At 49.8% G+C, this 19,210-nt stretch overlaps 1 protein-coding gene and 1 long non-coding RNA gene across 3 annotated transcripts in view; both read left to right on the forward strand.

Annotated features, from left to right (window-relative positions):
* Window positions 1-19,210, forward strand: part of LOC143835086 (uncharacterized) — a 135,130-nt gene that overhangs the window by 21,793 nt on the left and 94,127 nt on the right. For both annotated transcript variants that reach the window (XR_013229987.1, XR_013229986.1), the window contains exon 5: window positions 2,897-3,016. This is a non-coding gene — a long non-coding RNA (uncharacterized LOC143835086). The remainder of the gene's footprint in view (window positions 1-2,896; window positions 3,017-19,210) is intronic.
* IER5 (immediate early response 5) lies at window positions 3,576-5,458 on the forward strand. The gene has a single exon (XM_077332230.1). It carries the CDS (start codon window positions 3,973-3,975, stop codon window positions 4,720-4,722), a length of 750 nt encoding a protein of 249 aa, XP_077188345.1. The 5' UTR covers window positions 3,576-3,972; the 3' UTR covers window positions 4,723-5,458.

Genomic DNA, 19,210 nt, shown 5'->3' on the forward strand with positions numbered 1-19,210 from the left:
ACAAGTGACAGTGAACACATGTACAATCCATGCATGGTAAATACTGGATTATCATTGCCATCCTGGTGTCGTGGTGAAAGAGCAGTCACCTCTAATCTGGAGAGCTGAGTTCGATTCCCCACTGCTCTAGATGCAGCCAACTGAGTGACCTTTGGGCCAGTCACAGTTCTCTTAGAACAGTTCTCTTAGGACTCTCTCAGCCCTACCTATCTTATAGGGCAGGCTTTCTCAGCCAGGGGTTTGTGAAACCCTGGGGTTTCTTGACAGCCCTGAAAGCGTTTCCGGAATGGGTGGGAGTTAATTAATTGTATATATAGTTTAAAATTGTTAAACATTTATCAGGTGATGCAACTAAATGTTGTCATGTCGACCTGCTGTCCCCCTCCCTAAATGGCCAGTGATGGGCCTGGAGGGGGTGGGGAGGGTCCATGGGTGGGCGTGTCTGCAGCTCTGCTTCCCAACCATATTCCGCATGATTACACCACTTCTGGGGCTTCTCAAAGCCTGAAGAATGTTTCTGGATTTTCTCAATGGTAAAAGAGTTGAGAAAGGCTGCCATAGGGTGTCTGTTGTGAGGAGAGGAAAGGAAAGGTGTTTGTAACTAGGGTTGGGCGCTTCGGTGTCCAAAGCGGCCGTTCCCGGCCGAAGCAGCCAGCGCCATCAAGAAATCCCAGGGTTTCACAAGACCCTGGCTGAGAATGCCTGATCTAGGTACTGATTCGGTTTCATTTGTAAATTGAACTTGTGTTGGCTCTTCCTTTCAAACTGATGTACGGGCAGGATGTATGTGTAGCCACCGTGATGCATGAACAGGGCTATGCTCTTACAATAAGTCAGCAAATACACAGGGACACCCAGCGTCACGCTTTTAGTGCGCTGCCATAAATTTATGCATGGCTTGCCCTTGGACTGCAGGTAACCGTTCACCTCTATCCTTTCCCCATCTGTAAAGCATCTTTATAAAGCCCAGAGCCACACTCAGTTCTATATTTAGCCACGTTTGCCTCCATACTGCAGACCCCTTTTCTATGCCCACAGGTATCTTCTTTTACAAACAAGCGTCTATATATTTTGGTTACATATGATCTTGAGGCACAGGCTAGCAAGGGGAAGCAGAAACGTGGCTGGGAAGAACACAGGGTACGAGACTAGAGAAGAAATTATTTTTCTCAGGTTGTGTTTAGAAGAAGGAGAGCTGTTTTTTATACCCTGCTCTTTACTGTTCGAAGGAATCTCAAGGCACCTTACAATTGCCTTCCCTTCCTCTCCCCATAACAGGCACCCCTAAGGTAAGTCGGGTTGAGAGAGCTCTGAGAGAGACTTCTTGGTCAGATCAGCACTATCAGGGCTGTGACGAGCTCAAGGTCGTCCAGTTGGCTACCTGCAGAGGCACAGGGAATCAAACCCAACTTGCCAGATTAGAAGCCACTGCCCTTAACCACCGCACCATGCTGGCCCTTAGTGTGAGAAGTCCAGGGCAGAAGAAATCTGCGCTGGTAAGAGAAGAAAAATAAAAGTTGCTTTCTATATCCTGCTTTTCACTACCCAAAGGAGTCTCAAAAGTGGCTTTGAATCGCCTTCCTCTCTCCACAACAGACACCCTGTGAGGTAGGTGGGGCTGACAGAGCTGAGACAGGACTGCCTTGTGAAAACAGCGCTAACAGGACTGTGACTAGCCCAAAGTCACCTAGCTGGCTGCATGTGGAGGAAGAGCAGGGAATAAAACCTGGCTCTCTAGATTAGAGACTGCCACTGTTCAACAGTGCACTGAGAAACACCCTGACCTGGGTAGCCAGCTTGGTCTAGTGGTTAGGAGAGCAGACTTCTAATCTGGCGAGCTGGGTTTGATTCCCTGCTCCTGCAGCCAGCTGGGTGACCTTGGGCTTGCCACAGCACTGATAAAGCAGGAATATCAGGGCTCTCTCAGCCTCACTTACCGCACAGGGTGTCTGTTGTGGGGAAAGGAAAGGGAAGGCGACTGTAAGTCACTTTGAGACTCCTTCTGGTAGAGAAAAGCGGCATATAAAAACAACTCTTCTTCTAGCCCAGTCTAGACCAATCTCATCAGATCTCAGAAACTAAGCAGGGTCGGCCTTTGCTAGTATTTGGATGGGAGACTTCAAAGCAACGCTAGGGTCATGATGCAGAGGCAGGCAACTCTGTCTCTTGCTTTGAAAACCCAACAAGGACGCCATGTAATTTTTGACTTGGTAGTACTTTCTCTTCCCCCCACCCTCCCGAGACATAGAGTTAAAGCTCTATGTGTATCTGACGAAAGGCGCTTTGGATCTCAAAAGCCGGCATTCTGAAACTTTCACTGGTCTCTGAGGGGCTACCGGACTCCAATCAAGCTGCCCTCACAAGAATCCTTTCCAGCACCCAGAACTGTCCATTTCCACTGGTTGGAAGGGAGATGAGTGTCCAAGTCACCTGGAATATTTGGGAAATTCAGGAGCCCAGGGCTGCAGTCCTATGCAGATTGAGCCATGTGCAAGCCACAGGCCCAGGGATCTCTGGATAGGCTGGGACAGTAAGGCTGTAATGAGGGTTGCTGCTGACTCACTCAATGCGTGTGACCTTGGCCATGGAGTCACCCAGACTTCCCTACGCTGGCTTCCCAGGGGTGGAATTAGCATGTTATTTACTTCCTTGGTGATGCGGCGATAGAGTCAGCCTTGTTTTGCATCTGTATATTAATGAACTCTTTTTTTTGGGGGGGGGGGGAGGGAGATCTGTCTGCAAGGATTATCCCCACTCCCTTGTTTTGACTGTGATCTTTGTTTTGACTGTGATTTTTTGCATAACAATGCTGCCAAGCATCTTGATTCCCCCCCATTTCTCCCAGGAGCTCCCAATATAGAGTTTATAATTCTCTTTCTCTGTTTTATCCACACAGCAATCCTGTGAGGTGGGTCTGGCAGACGGAGAGCAATGAATCTGAGGTGTCCCTGGAGCAGCTTTGTAGCTGAGCAAAGATCTAAACTGGAGTCTCCCAATACTGTTCTACACCACCCAAGTAAGCCAGCAGTTGTGGATTTATCATGTGTGGCAGGGGTAGTCAACCTGTGGTCCTCCAGATGTTCATGGACTACAATTCCCATGAGCCCCTGCTGGCAGGGGCTCATGGGAATTGTAGTCCATGAACAGCTGGAGGACCACAGGTTGACTACCCCTAATGTATGGCATGCGTGTCATATAGCCAGGAAACCCTGGCATTGTCTGGCAGGCCAGCAGGAGGTGATTTGACCTTGCCTGCCTCAGTGTCTAGGGCCCAGCTAACTAAAACAACTGCCATTCTGAACCCCCTCTTTATTTTGCCCCAGACAGCCCTTGATATTTGGAGGTAGATCGCTTCTGGATATGGAAGCTCCATTGAGCTGTCTGTGTAAGGAAAAGGGAATTTTAGGGACAATTGCAGGGTGCACATCTGCTATTGTGGCAGGCATCGCAACCGCAGGGCGTAAACCTTGCTGAATTCGGCCTGCGGCCCGCCTCTCTTGCAAGCCTGACCCCGCATTCACCCTCTGCAACGAACCTCTCGCTCTGCTGCAGCCAGGGCTCGCCCTTGCCCCTTTTAAGAGTAGCCGTGCGCTCGGCGGGGGCGGGGCCAGCCGCCTTCAAAACTTGGATTCCCCCGCTTTCTCATTGGCTAGCTACCGGGTGGGCGGAGCCGCGGTCCCCAAAGCCAAGCCGGGGACTCTCCTGTCGCCTTGATTGGCTCCGGCGCAGCGGGGGCGATATAAAAGCCACGCGTTCGAAACCAGCTGGCTTGAGTCGGCGGCGGCGGCGAGGGGGCGAGGTGTTGTTGCGGGGAGGGCTCTCGATGCTTTCGCCGCGTGCCCGGGGAAGCGGCGTTCAGCAGCGGGCGAGCCCCTCGCTTCGAGACGCCGCCGTCCGCGGGCCCATGAGCGGCGGCCGGTCGCCCTCCCGCCGGGATCGGTCTGTTGGCAGCGGGGCGGTCCCTCGGGCGGCATGGACTGCAAGCTGGAGGCGCACCGCATCGTCAGCATCTCCCTGGGCAAGATGTACAGCGCGCGGGGCCAGCGCGGCGGCGTCAAGCTGCACAAGAACCTGCTGGTGTCGCTTGTCCTGCGCAGCGCCCGCCAAGTCTACCTGAGCGAGCTGGAGGGCGCCGACCCTGACCCCGACCCGCTCCGGGCCGCCGATCTCGCCCCTTCGCCCGCTCCTCCTCTCCCCCGGGTCTGTTTGCAAGCGCCGGAGCCCCGGGCTTGCCCGCTGCCCAGGCGCTTCCCCCCGGACTGGCAGGCGCCGCGGTTGCCGCGCTGCTGCTGCTGCTGTTGCTGCGCCGCTTTGGCGGGCAAGCGGCCGGCGGAGGCGCCTTCCTCGCCTTGCTGCCCCAGGAAGCGGAGCGCCGCGGGGACCGGCGAGGCGGCGGCGCTCGGGGGCTCGCCCTCGAAGAAGCCCCGGCGGGAGGACGAGGCGGCGCCCGAGGAGGACATGGAGACGGGCAACGTGGCCAGCCTGATCAGCATTTTCGGCTCGAGTTTCTCGGGACTGCTCAGCAAAAAGGCGGCCTGCCCCGGCGGGAGGAGCGGCAGCCGGGCGCGGCGGAGGCGCCAGGAGGAGGAGGAGGAAGAAGACGGCGGCGAAGCAGCAGCGGCGACTGCGAAGAGCCCCGAGGCCGAGCCCGGGCAGATCTGCTGCGACGAGTCGATGCTTCGCAACCTGAGCCCTTGGAGCACGGCCATCGTGGCTTTCTGAACTTGGGTTAGGGCGGGGGAGCGGGGCCAGCGCGGACGCTAATCCGGAGTACGGCTTGCTCCGAATCGCTCCGGAGAGCGCTGCCCAGATGGGAGTGGGGACTTGCTGCGCGAATGGGCAAGTTTGCCCCGGGGAAGGGTGCGCGCGCGGGCATCGTTTGCAATGGAACTGAAGCGGGGCACGATCCAGCGCTTGACGCGCCGCGTTGCTTTATTGGGTCTCCGCCCCGCCACCTCCCGCCCTCTTTTGGCTTGCAGCCTGCATGGCATCATTTCGGTTCGGGATCCTACCCTGGAATTGCTCTTTTTACCTCCCCTCCACGAACATTTCCCGCTGAAGGTCATACCCTTCTGCTCACGCCAGGCAGAGCATGACTACCCCCCCCCCAAAAAAAAAAGCAGGCATTAACAACAACAAAAAGCTTGCCATACCCTTGATACTTGCATTTGGGGAAGAGGGAAACGAGCCTTGAACCACGAGGTTGAACTGATTACGGTGCTGTAAAGGTGGGGGCTTGGTTCTTCAAACTGTTTACAGATCTTATGATTCAGAGTTCTCTGGGGGTTTTGAGGACTCCCCGTCTTTGTTGTATAAAGGCTTTGGGGAGAAGAGGGTCTTCGCGGAGGTTTTGTACAGTGTTCTTGCGCCGGTTTGTCGTGTGCCTGTGGGTTTGTTTGTTTTTGTATGGAAATGTAACTTTACGTGTGCGACACGTATTAAATATTTTGACGCTGTCCCTAGTTGTCGCTTCTGCAGTTTCTTAGTCGGCCGGCTGGAGAAGCATATGAGTGCTTGGTTGCTTTTTCTGGTGAAAGGGATGAGTTGGACAGCACCCCCCCCAGCACCATGCAATGCACCACCCGCATTCCGCATGCATTGGATAATGCACTTCCAGTGCACTCTAGAAGCAGATTTCCCTGCTTAATGCAAGAAAATTCAGTGCAAGAAAATTCAGATCATTGGAAGTGCATGATCCAAAGGGTGCAGAATGGCTTCTAGGATCATTCCACACTTTAAATGCAGTTTAGAAGTAGATTTTCATGTATCGTGCAAGAATATCCAGCTTCAAGAAGAACATTGAAAGTGCATTATCCAAATAGTTCTGAATGCTTTCTAGGGTCATTCTGCACATGCTGGATAATCCACTTTCAATGTACTTTTTAGATTTTGCTGTTTCATACAAGAAAATCCAGCTGCAAAAAAGAACACTGACAGTGCATTATCCAATATGTGTGGAATGAATTGTCTGTCACCTGTGGAGACCAAGGTGTGTGGAATGCCAATAAAGGTTAATGAATTAATGATAAAGGTGTGAATGAACAACATTCCATTGGGAGCTGAGCATCTTCTTGGGGTGTAGGTGAGAGAAAAGTCCTTCGGGGCACCAGCACACCTTTTCAAATAGGCTGTTTGGTGCCCTAGCCCAGTGGTCCCCAACCTTTTGATCACCGCGGACCACTCAATGCCAGGGACCACTCACCGCGGACCACTCAACGCCTTTTACTGAGGCCCGGTGGGGGGTAGTTTACTCCTCTACTCTCAACCACTGCCCTAACGCTCTCTGATCGCTATGGTAATGTTTAAACATCCCTTCAAAATAAGATACAGACATGCCACAACAATGAAGTGTATTGTAAAGGGCTGGGGGGGGATGAAGTAAAGGGCCGGGGGGGGGAGAGAAGGCGTCCTTCGGGGCCCACCTCCAATTAGTCGAAGGACCACATGTGGTCCGCGGCCCACAGGTTGGGGATCGCTGCCCTAGCCTACTTATCTCTGCCCTAACTAGGATGTGCCAGGTTGGTTATGTTGTCAAGGGTTGTTAGATTGGCTCAGCATCAAAGCATCTGCTTGACATGCAGAAGGTCCTAGGTTCAGTCCCTGACACCCCCAGATAACAGGCTCAGGTGGTGAGGCGATATTTTTGTACCCCATTTTTCACTTCTCAAAGTGGCTTGTAGTCGCCTACCCCTCATCTCCCCACAACAGGCACTCTGTCTGGTAGGTGGGGTTGGGAGAGCTTGAACTGGGTCTGCCCCAAGGCCATTGATCTGGCTACATGTGGAGGAGTGGGGAATCAAACCCGGTTCTCCAAATTAGAGGTTGCTGCTCTTAACTACTCCACCAAGCAGTAGTAAGCACTACTGACGTTGTAGACCAAGACCATGGCTTCAGGCAGCTTCATGTATTTATGTGCTGAGGCTGTTTTGCTTATTGAGACTCTCGAGAAGATGCTCCTTTCCTTAACCACAGCCTCGGGTGACATGCTACTTGGCAAAGTGACCATTCTGGAAAAGAAGTCACTGTTTCCATTTGTTTGTTTGTTTATATGACGCCTGCTTTCCTTCCCCAGTTGGAATTTGAAGCTGCTTTGAACATCATTCTCCCTGCTTCCTATTTTGTCACAACAGCAAGCCAATGAGATAGGCCGGTATATGAATGGCCAAAGGTCACCCAACTGAGTTTCCATGGTAGAAGTCAAAGATTTGAACCCAGCTTCTGGTCCGTCACTATCCACTACAACCCATTAGTTCTCAGCTAGCAAGACAAAACCACTTCTGATTCAACCTATACTTCCATGCCCTGGCGCCCGCCATTTTGTTCTGATGAAGCTTTTACGAACTAGAGCACCAGACTAATTGACGAATGCAAGTGCTGAAGTGAAATGTTTGTAGTTTGTAACAGGGTTTCCCAACCAACCAGGGGAATGTGGACTCCTGGGGGGGTCCGCGGCCTTTCCTGCCTTACGCGACTTGGCTACAAACTAGGGAACAGCTGGTTCCATTGCTCCCTCTCTGGAGCATGTGAGTTCTCTTGCGATGTCTACATCTGTGACGGTGGGGGGAGCCTGCAAGCCTGCTCCCACTTTAAACCACCTCCCGTTCTCAAGCCTGCCTGTTAGTGCAGGGAGTGATGTGTGTCACAGCTGTGTGTCATGTCACTTCTGGTGGGTACAGCCAGCTGACCACTTCTGGACTGGTTCCATGGCTCCTCGAAGCCTGAACGGTTATTTCAGGGGCTTCTTCACAGTCAAAAGATTGAAAAAAGCTGGTATGTAAGATGCCATAAGACCCCTAAGTTTAATTCATTTATACTCGACCTTTCTCTCCAAAAGAGACACAAAGCAGCTTACATCCTTCTCCATTTTATCCTCACAACCACCCCTGTGAGGTAGGCTGAGAGTGTTTAACTGGCCTGAAGTCACCCAGTGAGCTTCCATGGCATGAATGGAGATTTGAACCCGGGTATTCCAGTTACCAGTTTGACCAACTTAACTCCTGCTCCCCACTGGCTTTCCCATTTAGTTTTGCTGCAACATAGCTACCCTTTGGAAGTTCATCAACAGCATCCCTGTCCAGAGAAGTTTGTCAGTCTCCGTTTTCTCAGTGGGAGAGAGGAGTTGTGAGGGAGGTGAGATTGCGAGAGCTCTGAGAGAACTGTGACTGGCCCAAAGGCACCCAACCGGCCTCATGGCTGACATCACCTTCCCTTTTTCTCCCCTCAGCAGACACCCTGTGAAGTAGGTGTGGCTGTGACAGCTCTGACAGAACTGAAAGAACAGCTCTGACTAGCCCAAGGTCACCCAGCTGGCTGCATGTGGAAGAGTGGGGAATCAAACCCAGCTCTCCAGATTAGAGGCCGCTGCTCTTTATGACTACACATAGCTGGGACCAGATACTTGGAATCAAATACAGTTATATGCTTGGGCTTTTATAGAATCATAGAGTTGGAAGAGACCTCCAGGGTCATCTAGTCCAAACCTTTGCACAACGCAGGAACTCAACTACCTGCCTACCTGCAGTGACTCCAAATTTATTTGTTTATTTATTGTATATTTATATGCCACCCTCCCCTGAGGCTTGGGGGGGGGGGGGTTTACATAAAACGCAGAAAAACAGTACATGGAAATTCATGCCCAAGTGATCCCCCCTACCATAAAAATCTCCAAAATCCAGCCTGGCCTGGAAGAAATTCACCTATCATCCCACAGTGGTGATCAGCAATTCTCTGGGTATGCAAGAAAGGGCCACAAGAAGAAGAAAAAGAGTTGTTCTTATATGCCACTTTTCTCTACCCGAAAGAGGCTCAAAGCAGCTTACAGTCGCCTTCCCTTTCCTCTCCCCACAACAGACACCCTGTGAGGTGGGTGAGATGAGAGAGCCCTGATATCACTGCTCGGTCAGAACAGTTTTATCAGTGCCATGGTGAGCCCAAGGTCACCCAGCTGGCTGCATGTGGGGGAATGCAGAATCGAACCCGGCATGCCAGATTAGAAGTCCAAGCTCCTAACCACTACACCAAACTGCTGTTACGAGGGCCAGGGAAAGAAGGTAGAGCTTGAGGTGTCACGGAACAGCCACCTGAGGAAGGGGGAGGTGTTCTGAGGAGGGAAGGAAAGGTGATTTCATAGATTACATTTATTATCCACGTTTGCACAGAATGAAGGTAGACTTTGCTTGGCTGTTGCTCAAGTCAAAACTGCCGTGCAAAAACTGCATTTGGATCGCTGCTGCTTCCTACCAAAACCAAAGTAATGTTTTGTTTTCATTTGGAAAATTTGGCACGCTCCTGCTTGCCGACAAAATTTTCAGAAGGCAGAGCTGTGTTGGACTGCTGGAGAACAGCTAGATTTGAGTCTACCGGCTCCTTAAAGACCAACAGGGTTTTCGGGGGATAAGCTTTCAAGAGCCCAAGCTCCCTTTGAGGATACAGATAAAAAATCCCGATGGAGGAAAGGGATGAGTAATACTACCTTGGAGCATGCTAATGTGGCATATGGTGGACCGTATTCCACTGGGAATTTCCATGGCCTATTTTTTGTTAAAAAAAATCTTTTAAAATGGGTAAACAAAGCGAGACCTATGATTGAAGACGCTCCACTCGTTTACTTCTGTCCTGGACTACTAGACCTTTGGAATAAAAATTGGGGCTTATGTCAGGATACCGTCCTGGGCTCTAGATCTGAGCCAGAGAAAGAAGCAAAAGAGAATCGTAATGCAAGATATTGAATGTGATACTTCTAATGGTTTGCTTTACCTGTGTGCCAATATTTGGTAGTGTACATGAGTGGGGAAGAATTACCCTCGATCAGTGATAAGATATCTTGGTGTAAAGGACCAGACTGGACCCTAGAACCTTAAACAGGGGTGTACAGAAGGAAAATCCCAGCAGGTGCACACAAGAATAAATTCCTGCTTCTGCATAGCTCTTAATGGTTTACAAGTTCTTTCCTCCACTGTGTTTGAACATCCAGCCGGTACAACGCAGGGCAGGTGCGATAAAGTCGGAGCGGGCTTTGTGGTTCTGCGATCAATTTTTAAAACTAGGTCAGAGCCAGGCATTTTACCAGGCAGAGCTAGGTACAAAGCGGAGGCTGTTGTGGTAGAGCCGGTCAGATAAATTTTTATATGATGCGGCTTTATAAATCCAATAAATCAAAATCAGTCAACATCCTGTGAGATTTATGCAGGGCTCTGGGGCCCAGGCAACAATCTGCTCCCGCTTCCTGTAGCTCAGGGGTAGTCAACCTGTGGTCCTCCAGATGTCCATGGGCTACAATCCCCATGAGCCCCTGCCAGCGTTTGCTGGCAGGGGCTCATGGGAGTTGTAGTCCATGGACATCTGGAGGACCACAGGTTGACTACCCCTGCTCTAGCTCACGAACTCCAGCAGCAAACCCTAAAAAAAGTATCAGGCAATCAATTAACAGCCCCATTTTACAGGAGGAGAACACTGCAAAGGTCTGAGAAGGAGAGTCGGAACTGCTATCTAAACGTGTTTGAAAGACAAGTGAGGTGTCTAGTGGTCAGCCCAATGTGACAGGGCAGAGGAGGAAACTGAAAATGGGGAGGGGGGGGAGGGAAGGACATGACATTCCTTTGCCTCAATAGATCTCAAAACCTTCAAGTCAAAAGGGAGGGGGCAGGCAAGTAGAAACCTGCATTGCATACTCCATAAATCATAGGTGCTTCCATTGTGAATTTTCTGATGCCTGAGGTTCACTTAATCTATTCCCCTTCCCCAGTACATGTGGGCTGGGGGATGGCCCCCGTGGATCCCAACCATTAAACTAGATCAGGCTTTCTCGTCGACGGTTTTGGGATGGCCCCAGAAGGGTTTCCCAAAAGGGTGGGTGTTAATTAATTTTAATTCATTTAAATTTTTTTTAACATTTATCAGGTTTATATGATCATATATGGTCATGTTGACCCACCCACCCCCATGGCCAGTGATGGGCCTGGAGGCGGGGGAAGGGGAGAGGCTTCGAATGGACATGTCCACAGCTCTGCTTCCCACCCATATTCTGCACCATCGTGCCATTTCTGGGGTTCCTTGAAGCCTGAAGAATGTTTCGGGGGTTTCTCAAGGGTAAAAAAGGTTGAGAAAGGCTGGACTAGATATTGACCATGTCCTTGGAAGGAGATCTTTGCAAATATAAGCTAGAGCTGGGGTCTGTAGCTTGGTGGTACCTACGGGCACCAATGGAATTTTGAGTAATGGATGCCACCACAAAATGGCCTCCGAGGGCAATGGTCTCCATGTTCAAGACATTGATAGGTTCCAAGCCAAGGATCCTCCTACGATAGAGGCCGCTGTTTCTGAAAGGCATACTCCCTGCATTCTCACGTCATTCCTCCCGGCCTGTTCCGAAGCACCTCCTGCTCTACTGAAATGAAGGAAAGCTAGGACTGACTTTTCGCTTTGGGGCGAAAGGAAGTGGAATTCCAGGCAGTGAACTGGGGGGTGCCCAGTTGGGGATCCCTGATGGAGGGGTCAGATTTAAGTGAAAGCACAACGGCTGATCATCACATCTACATAAGAAGCTGCCTTATACCGAATCAGGTGATTTGTCCATCAATGTATGTATTGTTGACTCAGGCTGGCAGTAGCTCTCCAAGGTCTTAGGCTGAGGTCTTTCATGTTTACCAATGCCTGGTCCAGGGATTGAACCTGGGACCTGCTGTATGCTGTACCACTGAGCCACAGCCCCTCCCCAGAGGACAGCTGTGTCAGTCTGCAGTAGAACAGAGACCAAGAAGCATTTCAGGGAATAAGCTTTTGGGAGTCAAGAGTTCCCTGCGCTTGGATTCTCAAAAGTTTATACCTTGAAACACTCATTGCTCTCTAAGTAAAAAAATATCACAGCTCTCTCAGCCTCACCTACCCCACGGGGTGTCTGTTGTGGGGAAAGGAAAGGGAAGGCAACTGTAAGCCGCTTTGAGCCTCCTTCGGGGAGACAAAAGCAGCATATAAGAACCAACTCTTCTTCTTCTTGGTGCAGTGTTTAAGAGTGGTGGCTTCTAATCTGGCAAAATAAGTTTCCTTTCCCATTCCTCCACATGCAGCCAGCTGGGTGCCCTTGGGCCAGTCACAGTCCTGACAGAGCTGTTCTCCCAGAGCAGCCCTGTCAGAAATCTTTCGACCCCACCTACCTCACAGGGTGTCTGCTGTGAGGAGAGGAAGGGTAGGCGATTGTAAGCCACTTGGAGACTCCTTTGGGTAGCAAAAAGCGGGATACAAACAGCCAGCTCTTTTTCTTTTAAATGGAAGAGCACTGGTTTGTGGGAGCCCCTGCCACTTGATGAGTAAGAAGGAGCCGGCTGGCAGATCGCAAATAGACCTCTTATGCAAGTGTCTGAAGAATGAAGGAAAGTGGTTTTAAAAATAACCCTGGGATAGGTGGGCCGCGTCTTGTGGCAATGACTGCGCAAGGATGCCAGAGGCTCCACCCAGGTACCAGCAGCATGAATGCGTTGAGTGGTCATTGCTAAAATTACCTCTGTTCCTCTGTTGATAGACGGAGGCTGAGACACTTTCTCTAAATCGAATGGGTGGAAATGACTTTCTCTTTAGCCTCCTTAAGATGCAGCACCGCAAGCTGAAGAAATTCTCCTGTGATGTTCGCTGTGCTAAAACGTGCGTTTTGAAGAGGGTCCTGCAGCACAAGCCCATGCGTTTGGTCTGCTTTGGGGGAGATTTTCGAATCAGGAGGACACAGTGAGATAGACCTGAGAGGAATTATGGGAAATCTTCACCTCTGGCCCAAATCTTTGCCTTCAAATTGGCCACGCCAAATGGTTAAATGTTTTTTTCACTGGTAATGACATGCCCCATGCATTTTATATTCATTTTCTTATACTTCCAGCTCATAAATGTGTTAGATATTTGCTGCCCATCTGTTTCTTTAACCCTGTCGGTTACCTCACTCCACCCGAATGTGGGACAGGCCTCTTACTCCTAAGAGGTGCAAGTCCGTTGTAGAACTTGACTGTCTGAGGGGCTCAGGCATCAGGCAGAAGGGAAGGTGATTCCTGATCATCGAGGGCAAGACCATCCTCAGTGGACAACATTATTATGATTCTGAGGAGGAGGAAGAAGAGGCTGCTTTTCTCTAAGGCAGCCTTTTTCAGCTTATTTACCATTGAGAAAGCCCTGAAGCATTCTTCAGGCCTCAAGAAAGCCCAGAAGTGGTGCAATCATGCAGAATATGGTTGGGAAGCGGAGCTGCGTACCCACCCACCCATGGACCCTCCCCTTCTCACCCCCTCCAGGCCCATCACTGGCCATTTTGGGAGGGGCGGGTGGGTTGACATGACCATATGTGGTTATGTCACCCAATACATTTATTTATTCTCATTTGGGAAAACCAGGGCCATCAAGAAACCCCAGAGTTTCACAAAACCCTGGTTGAGAAAGCCCTCTCTAAGGAGTCTCAAAGTAGCTTACAATCACCTCCCCTCCCCTTTCCCCACAACAGGCACCTTGTGAATTCAGTGGGACTGAGAGTGTTCTGAGAGAGAGAACTGTGACTGGCCCAAGGTCACCCAGAAGGCTTTATGTGGAGGTGTGAAAAATCAAACCCAGTTCCCCAGATCAGAGTCCATTGCTCTCAGCTATTCTACAACACTGGCTGTCACCAGTCCCAGGAACAGTTTTGTACCCCACTTTTTTATTGTCAGAAGGAGTCTCAAAGCGGCCCCACCTTCCTCTTCCCACAACAAACACCTTGTGAGGTAGGTGGGGCGGAGAGAGCTCTGAGAGAACTGTGACTGGCCCAAGCTCACCCAGCTGGCTTCATACAGGGGAGTGTGGAATCAAACCAGATTTTCCAGATCACAGTTCAACCTTCTTAAACCACCACACCAAACAGGCTCAATGCAAGGACTTGCACACTGCTGCTGTTTTGCTTGGTCATAATAAAAGGCATTACCTATTTTTTTTTTGATTTTTTGCTTTGGACCAACACAGTTATTCCCGTATTCCTTTATTCCTTAACTGTTCACGAGGGATCATTGTTTCCTGCTCCAGGTCTGTAACCTATTGGTTGTTGTTGTTAGGCGCGAAGCCGTGTCCGACCCATCGCGACCCCATGGACAATGATCCTCCAGGCCTTCCTGTCCTCTACCATTCCCCGGAGTCCATTTAAGCTCGCACCTACTGCTTCAGTGACTCCATCCAGCCACCTCATTCTCTGTCGTCCCCTTCTTCTTTTGCCCTCAGTCGCTCCCAGCATTAGGCCCTTCTCCAGGGAGTCCTTCCTATGTAACCTATTAGGGACATTTTATAGCAGGGGTAGTCAAACTGCGGCCCTCCAGATGTCCAAGGACTACAGTTCCCATGAGCCCGTACCAGCATTCGCTCATGGGAATTGTAGTTCATGGACATCTGGAGGGCCGCAGTTTGACTAGCCCTGGTTAATAGAGTTAATAGAATCAAGTGGTGAAGGGTGATGATCGCTGGCTTAGGTTGGCTTTAGAAAGGATTATACAAATGCATGGAGGAGAGATCTATCAACTGCTATTAGTCCGGGTGGCTTGACAGAGGCCCTGTGTTCAGCGGCAGAACTCTGAATGGAAGGTGCAGACGCCTTCATGACCTGCCTGTAAGATTCCCAGTGACAAGTATATTCGGAGCTACTGTCTATCTTGGTTGACTTAGGCCATTTAATATGCTGTCTTTCCATTGTAAGCACTCCCTCCCATTCACAAATTAATAAATATGGACTCAGAAAACAGCATTTTAAAAAAGGCATTAAGAACGCAAGCTGACACATGCGTTGCTAGCGGATGTGAGTGCTTTCAGTAAGCCAGCTTGCTGTAGTGGTTAAGAGCGGCGGCTTCTAATTTGGCAACCCGGGTTTTATTCCTCGCTCCTTCACACGGAGCCAGCTGGGTGACCTTGGGTTAGCCACAGTCCCGATAGTGCTGTTCTCACTGAGCAGTCCTGTCAGGGCTCTCAACCCCACCTTCCTCACTGGGTGTTTGTTGTGGGGAGAGGAAAGGGAAGGCAACTGTAAGCCACTTTGAGACTACTTTGGGTAGAGAAAAGTGGCATATAAGAACCAACTCTTTTTCTGTTCTGACCAAGTAGTAATCTCAGGGCTCTTTCAGCCTCACCTCCCTCACAGAGTTTCTGTTGTGGGGAGAGGAAGGGAAGGTGACTGTAAGCTGCTTTAAGACACCTATGAGAAGTGAAAAGCAGGGTATGAAAACCAACTCTTCTTTTAGGGGTGCTAAATATCATTCCAAGGGCAGGCAGTCCTGAAGATTAGCTGGAAAAGCCCTTGTATACTAACCATCCTCTAGAAATGGAAGACTTTCTTAATGATCTTGGAGTATGGCCATGTATGTAAATGGGTGGAAGCATCCTTCTGGTGCTTGGGTAAGGGGGAAAAGACTTGCTCTGGTCCCAATTGATTGTTGTTAAAGCATAACCACAGCATGAAATGAACGCAGCTCAACTAGAAATGGACAGGAGGTGGTGGGTTCTCTATCCTTGGAAATTTTTAAACTGAGTCTGGATAGCCATCTGATGGAGAGGCTGATTCTGTGAAGGCTCAAGGGGGTGGCAGGTTACAGTGGATGAGCAATAGGGATGTGAGTGTCCTACATAGTGCAGGGGGTTGGACTAGAGGACCGAGGAGGTCCCTTCCAAATCTATGATTCTATGAATCTATAATTCTATAAAACAGTCCTGAGGTCTATGGAAGCCAGAAATGGGTTGAGAAATACCAGTTTTGGGGAGTGGAGCTTCTGGAAAGTGGGTCGGTGGGGTCTAATACCAAAGAGTCCATCTCCCAAAGTGATCATTTTCTCCCAGGAGAATCCCAGGAGACCTCCAGCTGCCAGCTGGAGATTGGCAACACTAGTCAGGCCAGAAGCAGACCGTTGAAGACTTAAGACAGACTGCCTCAATTTTTGGAGAACAAGAAACTTTTCTGGCCGGACGCCTAACGAAAAGCAAGGGAGGCAGCAGGCAAGTCTTAAGGGGGAAGGAATGCCCAAAGGAAGGCAACCACTGTGGAAAACCCCTATCTAGAGTTGCCGTCTATCTTTCCTCTGTAGACAGGTGTAGAGAAGAGGATGAAGGAAGCAAAACTCGACCTCCAGTCTGGGCAGTAGCTGAGAAAGACTTTACAGTCTCACAATAAAATCAGAGTCCAGTAGCACCTTTAAGACCAACAAAGATTTATTCAGGTCTTAAAGGTGCTACTTGACTCTGATTTTATTGTGTTACTTCAGACCAACAGGGCTACCCATTTGAATCTATCTTTACAGATTACACTTAAGTGACCCTTTGCGAGAGGATTTTGCCATTTCGCACAGTCAAGTCCCCTGGCAAAGTGGATTGAAAGTGCGTCGTTTAGGGCAGGGGTAGTCAAGCTGTGGTCTTCCAGATGTTCATTGACTACAATTCCCATGAGCCCCTGCCAGAACATGCTGGCAGGGACTCATAGGAATTGTAGCCCATGAACATCTGGAGGACCACAGGTTGACTACCCCTGGTTTAGGGTGTGCAAAAGTGCCCAGAGAATTGGAACCTGGCTTATAAGGACAGATAACCAGAATGGCATCGACAGCATTTAAATTCTAGACAATGTTGAACTGTCAGGTGTGATTGTGATGATTTGCACAAGCGAACAGAGGGAAATCTAGGTAATAAGCCCAGTTTAAAATCTATTAACGAGGATTATGCCATCTCATTAAAATGCCCTTCCCCTCTTTTGCAAATTTGGCTCTCAGGATCACTTTATCTAGGCGAACTGCAGAGAGGGGAAGGGAGGGAAGCGTTAGTCCTTCACTCCCTTGTCATTTTCTCTCTGGAGAGAGTCACCTGTGAGCTGCATTTAACACCTTAAAGGTATCCCGTGTGCAAGCAACGGGTCATGTCTGACCCTTGGGGTAACGCCCTCCAGCATTTTCATGGCAGACTCAATACGGGGTGGTTTGCCAGTGCCGTCCCCAGTCATTACTGTTTACCCCCCAGCAAGCTGGTTACTCATTTTACCGACCTTGGAAGGATGGAAGGCTAAGTCAACCTTGAGCCGGCTGCTGGGATCAAACTCCCAGCCTCGTGGGCAGAGCTTCAGACAGCATGTCTGCTGCCTTACCATCCTGTGCCACAAGAGGCTCTAGTTTAACACCTTACAGACACCTATTTGGTACTCCCAAGATTTTCCCAAAAGGGTGGATTAAAAGCCGCATCGTTGGCTTTTCCTAGGGAAGAAGGAGTTAAAGATCTCTCTCCCCTTTCCCCCAGCCCCTTCTTAATAACCTAATTCCGGGAGCTGAATTACCAAACACACGCAAAAACCCGCTGCCTAGGTCTGGAGTCCTGATGGAGCACTTTTTCCCCCTCCCTCTTCCTGTGCCTTCATTACCTGATGGAAGACTGACCTGAGCTGACCCGGCTTGCGCAGCCTACATTGTCCTGAGAAAAATATAACCCCCATCTATTCATGGCCACAGCATTTCTATAGCTTGTCTCAGCAGTTTGGAATCCGCCGTGTGGCTGGGAGGGGAAAGTTAGCTTCCGGGGGGCCTTGCATTCCTTGCCCGGCCCCTCCTTAGCCCACAGTGGAACAGCTGGCTGTCCACTTTAGGGAAAGTGGAAGAGAAACTATTCGGGTGTGGTGAGTAGGATAAATCTGGCCTTCCAGGCAAGGGTGTTTTTTTTTTTTTTAATGCCATTTTCAGACTGCGCATGGATGGAGAAGAGCACCTTTGTTTCGTTGGAAGTCTTTGGTGTAAATTGGCGGCTTCTTTTGCGGCTAGTAAAGAAGGCATGTGTCCGCGAATGCCTTTGGTATTTATCTCGGGGGGTTCTTAATTGGCCTGTTAGATGATACAGCCGCTGGAAGAAGGGCCGATGCATCATCATTTTAATAATTGCACAGAGCATTCGTATAGCTAAGCGATTTTTTCGGCGAGGGGTTTCATACCATCGTATCTCACAGAGCGATCCTTAGCCAGGTGGTCTTCTTGGAACCCTACCTTGGTCTGTTCCATGGGATTTAGTCAGGAGTGGTTTAAAGAGCCAGTTTTAGGAGTCACGGAGCCCTAGCAGAGTACAATTGCAGCAGGAACAGCCAGTCTGGGGGCAGAAGGGCCCATTACAGTGGAAAGAGGTGTTACTTGGAGTGCCCTTAAAGAAATAACGGCAACGGGGAGGGGGGGAGAGGAGGCTAGGGCCCTGATTTTATTCCCTATAAATATTAATGTTTTACTATGTCTAATTGGTCTGTGACCATATAAATAAATGAATTAATGATCTATGGGGGGCACTGTGTGGGTCCCCTGGAACTGTGGGGCTGTTTGGATGTCCTACATGGATAAACTGGCCCTGGATTTAGTCCCAAGAAAGTTTCCTTTAGGGTTGTGCTGTTAATTCTTCTACTGGGTCTGCTACAATGACATATAATGTAGTGTAATATTTTATTTATATTCCACCCTTTGTTGAAGGCTCAGGGTGGGCAGCAAAATAAATATAACAATTTAAAGAATGCAGTATCAGTAAAATAAGCAGTATTAAAATCCAAGAAGAAGAAGAAGAAGAATTGTTCTTTTGTAACCTGGGGCTGGGGTTGAGAGAGCTCTGAAGGAACTGTTTTGTGAGAACAGCTCTAAAAGGACTGTGACTAGCCCAAGGTCACCCAGCTGGATGCATATAGAGGAGTGGGGAATCAAACCCAGCTCTCCAGATTAGAGGCCGCTGCTCTTAACCACAACACCAAAATGGGGGAAATGTATATATTAGGTTTAAAATCAAACACATTCTAAAGCACCGCCACCTTTTCTCTGATGAGAGGGTCATATAAGCCTGTTTGCTGGTCAGTAGGGGGGTAATTTGACTGCTGTTTTGGACTGGGAGGCCAGAATATTGGTATTATGTCAGGCCTCAACCCAGGTCCTGCCAAGCCTTGATCTCTCCAGGTAAAGGATTCCACCAGGCTGGGGCCCGGGCCAAAAAGACCCTGGGCCTGGTTGAGGCCAGTTTAACCTCTTTGGGGCTGGGGATCTTGAGCAAATTTTGCTTGCTGGATCTTAATCTCCTTTGGGGGGAGTTAGTGGAAGAGGCAGTCCTGTAGGTACAAAGGTCCCAGACCCTCTAGGACTGACCCTAGTTGGCCACGTAGGGTATTTGGGAACAGCATTTAAGGACAGTGTGGTGAAGGAGTTCCTACTACCTGTTGTTCTGCATTCATTCTGTT

The sequence above is a fragment of the Paroedura picta genome, chromosome 4 (genome assembly GCF_049243985.1).
Source record: "Paroedura picta isolate Pp20150507F chromosome 4, Ppicta_v3.0, whole genome shotgun sequence".
In the NCBI taxonomy this organism is placed as follows: Eukaryota; Metazoa; Chordata; class Lepidosauria; order Squamata; family Gekkonidae; genus Paroedura; species Paroedura picta.

Bases quoted from the DNA above. Each gene is read 5' to 3' on its own strand.
- IER5 (XM_077332230.1), top strand. From the start codon at position 3,973: ATGGACTGCAAGCTGGAGGCGCACCGCATCGTCAGCATCTCCCTGGGC.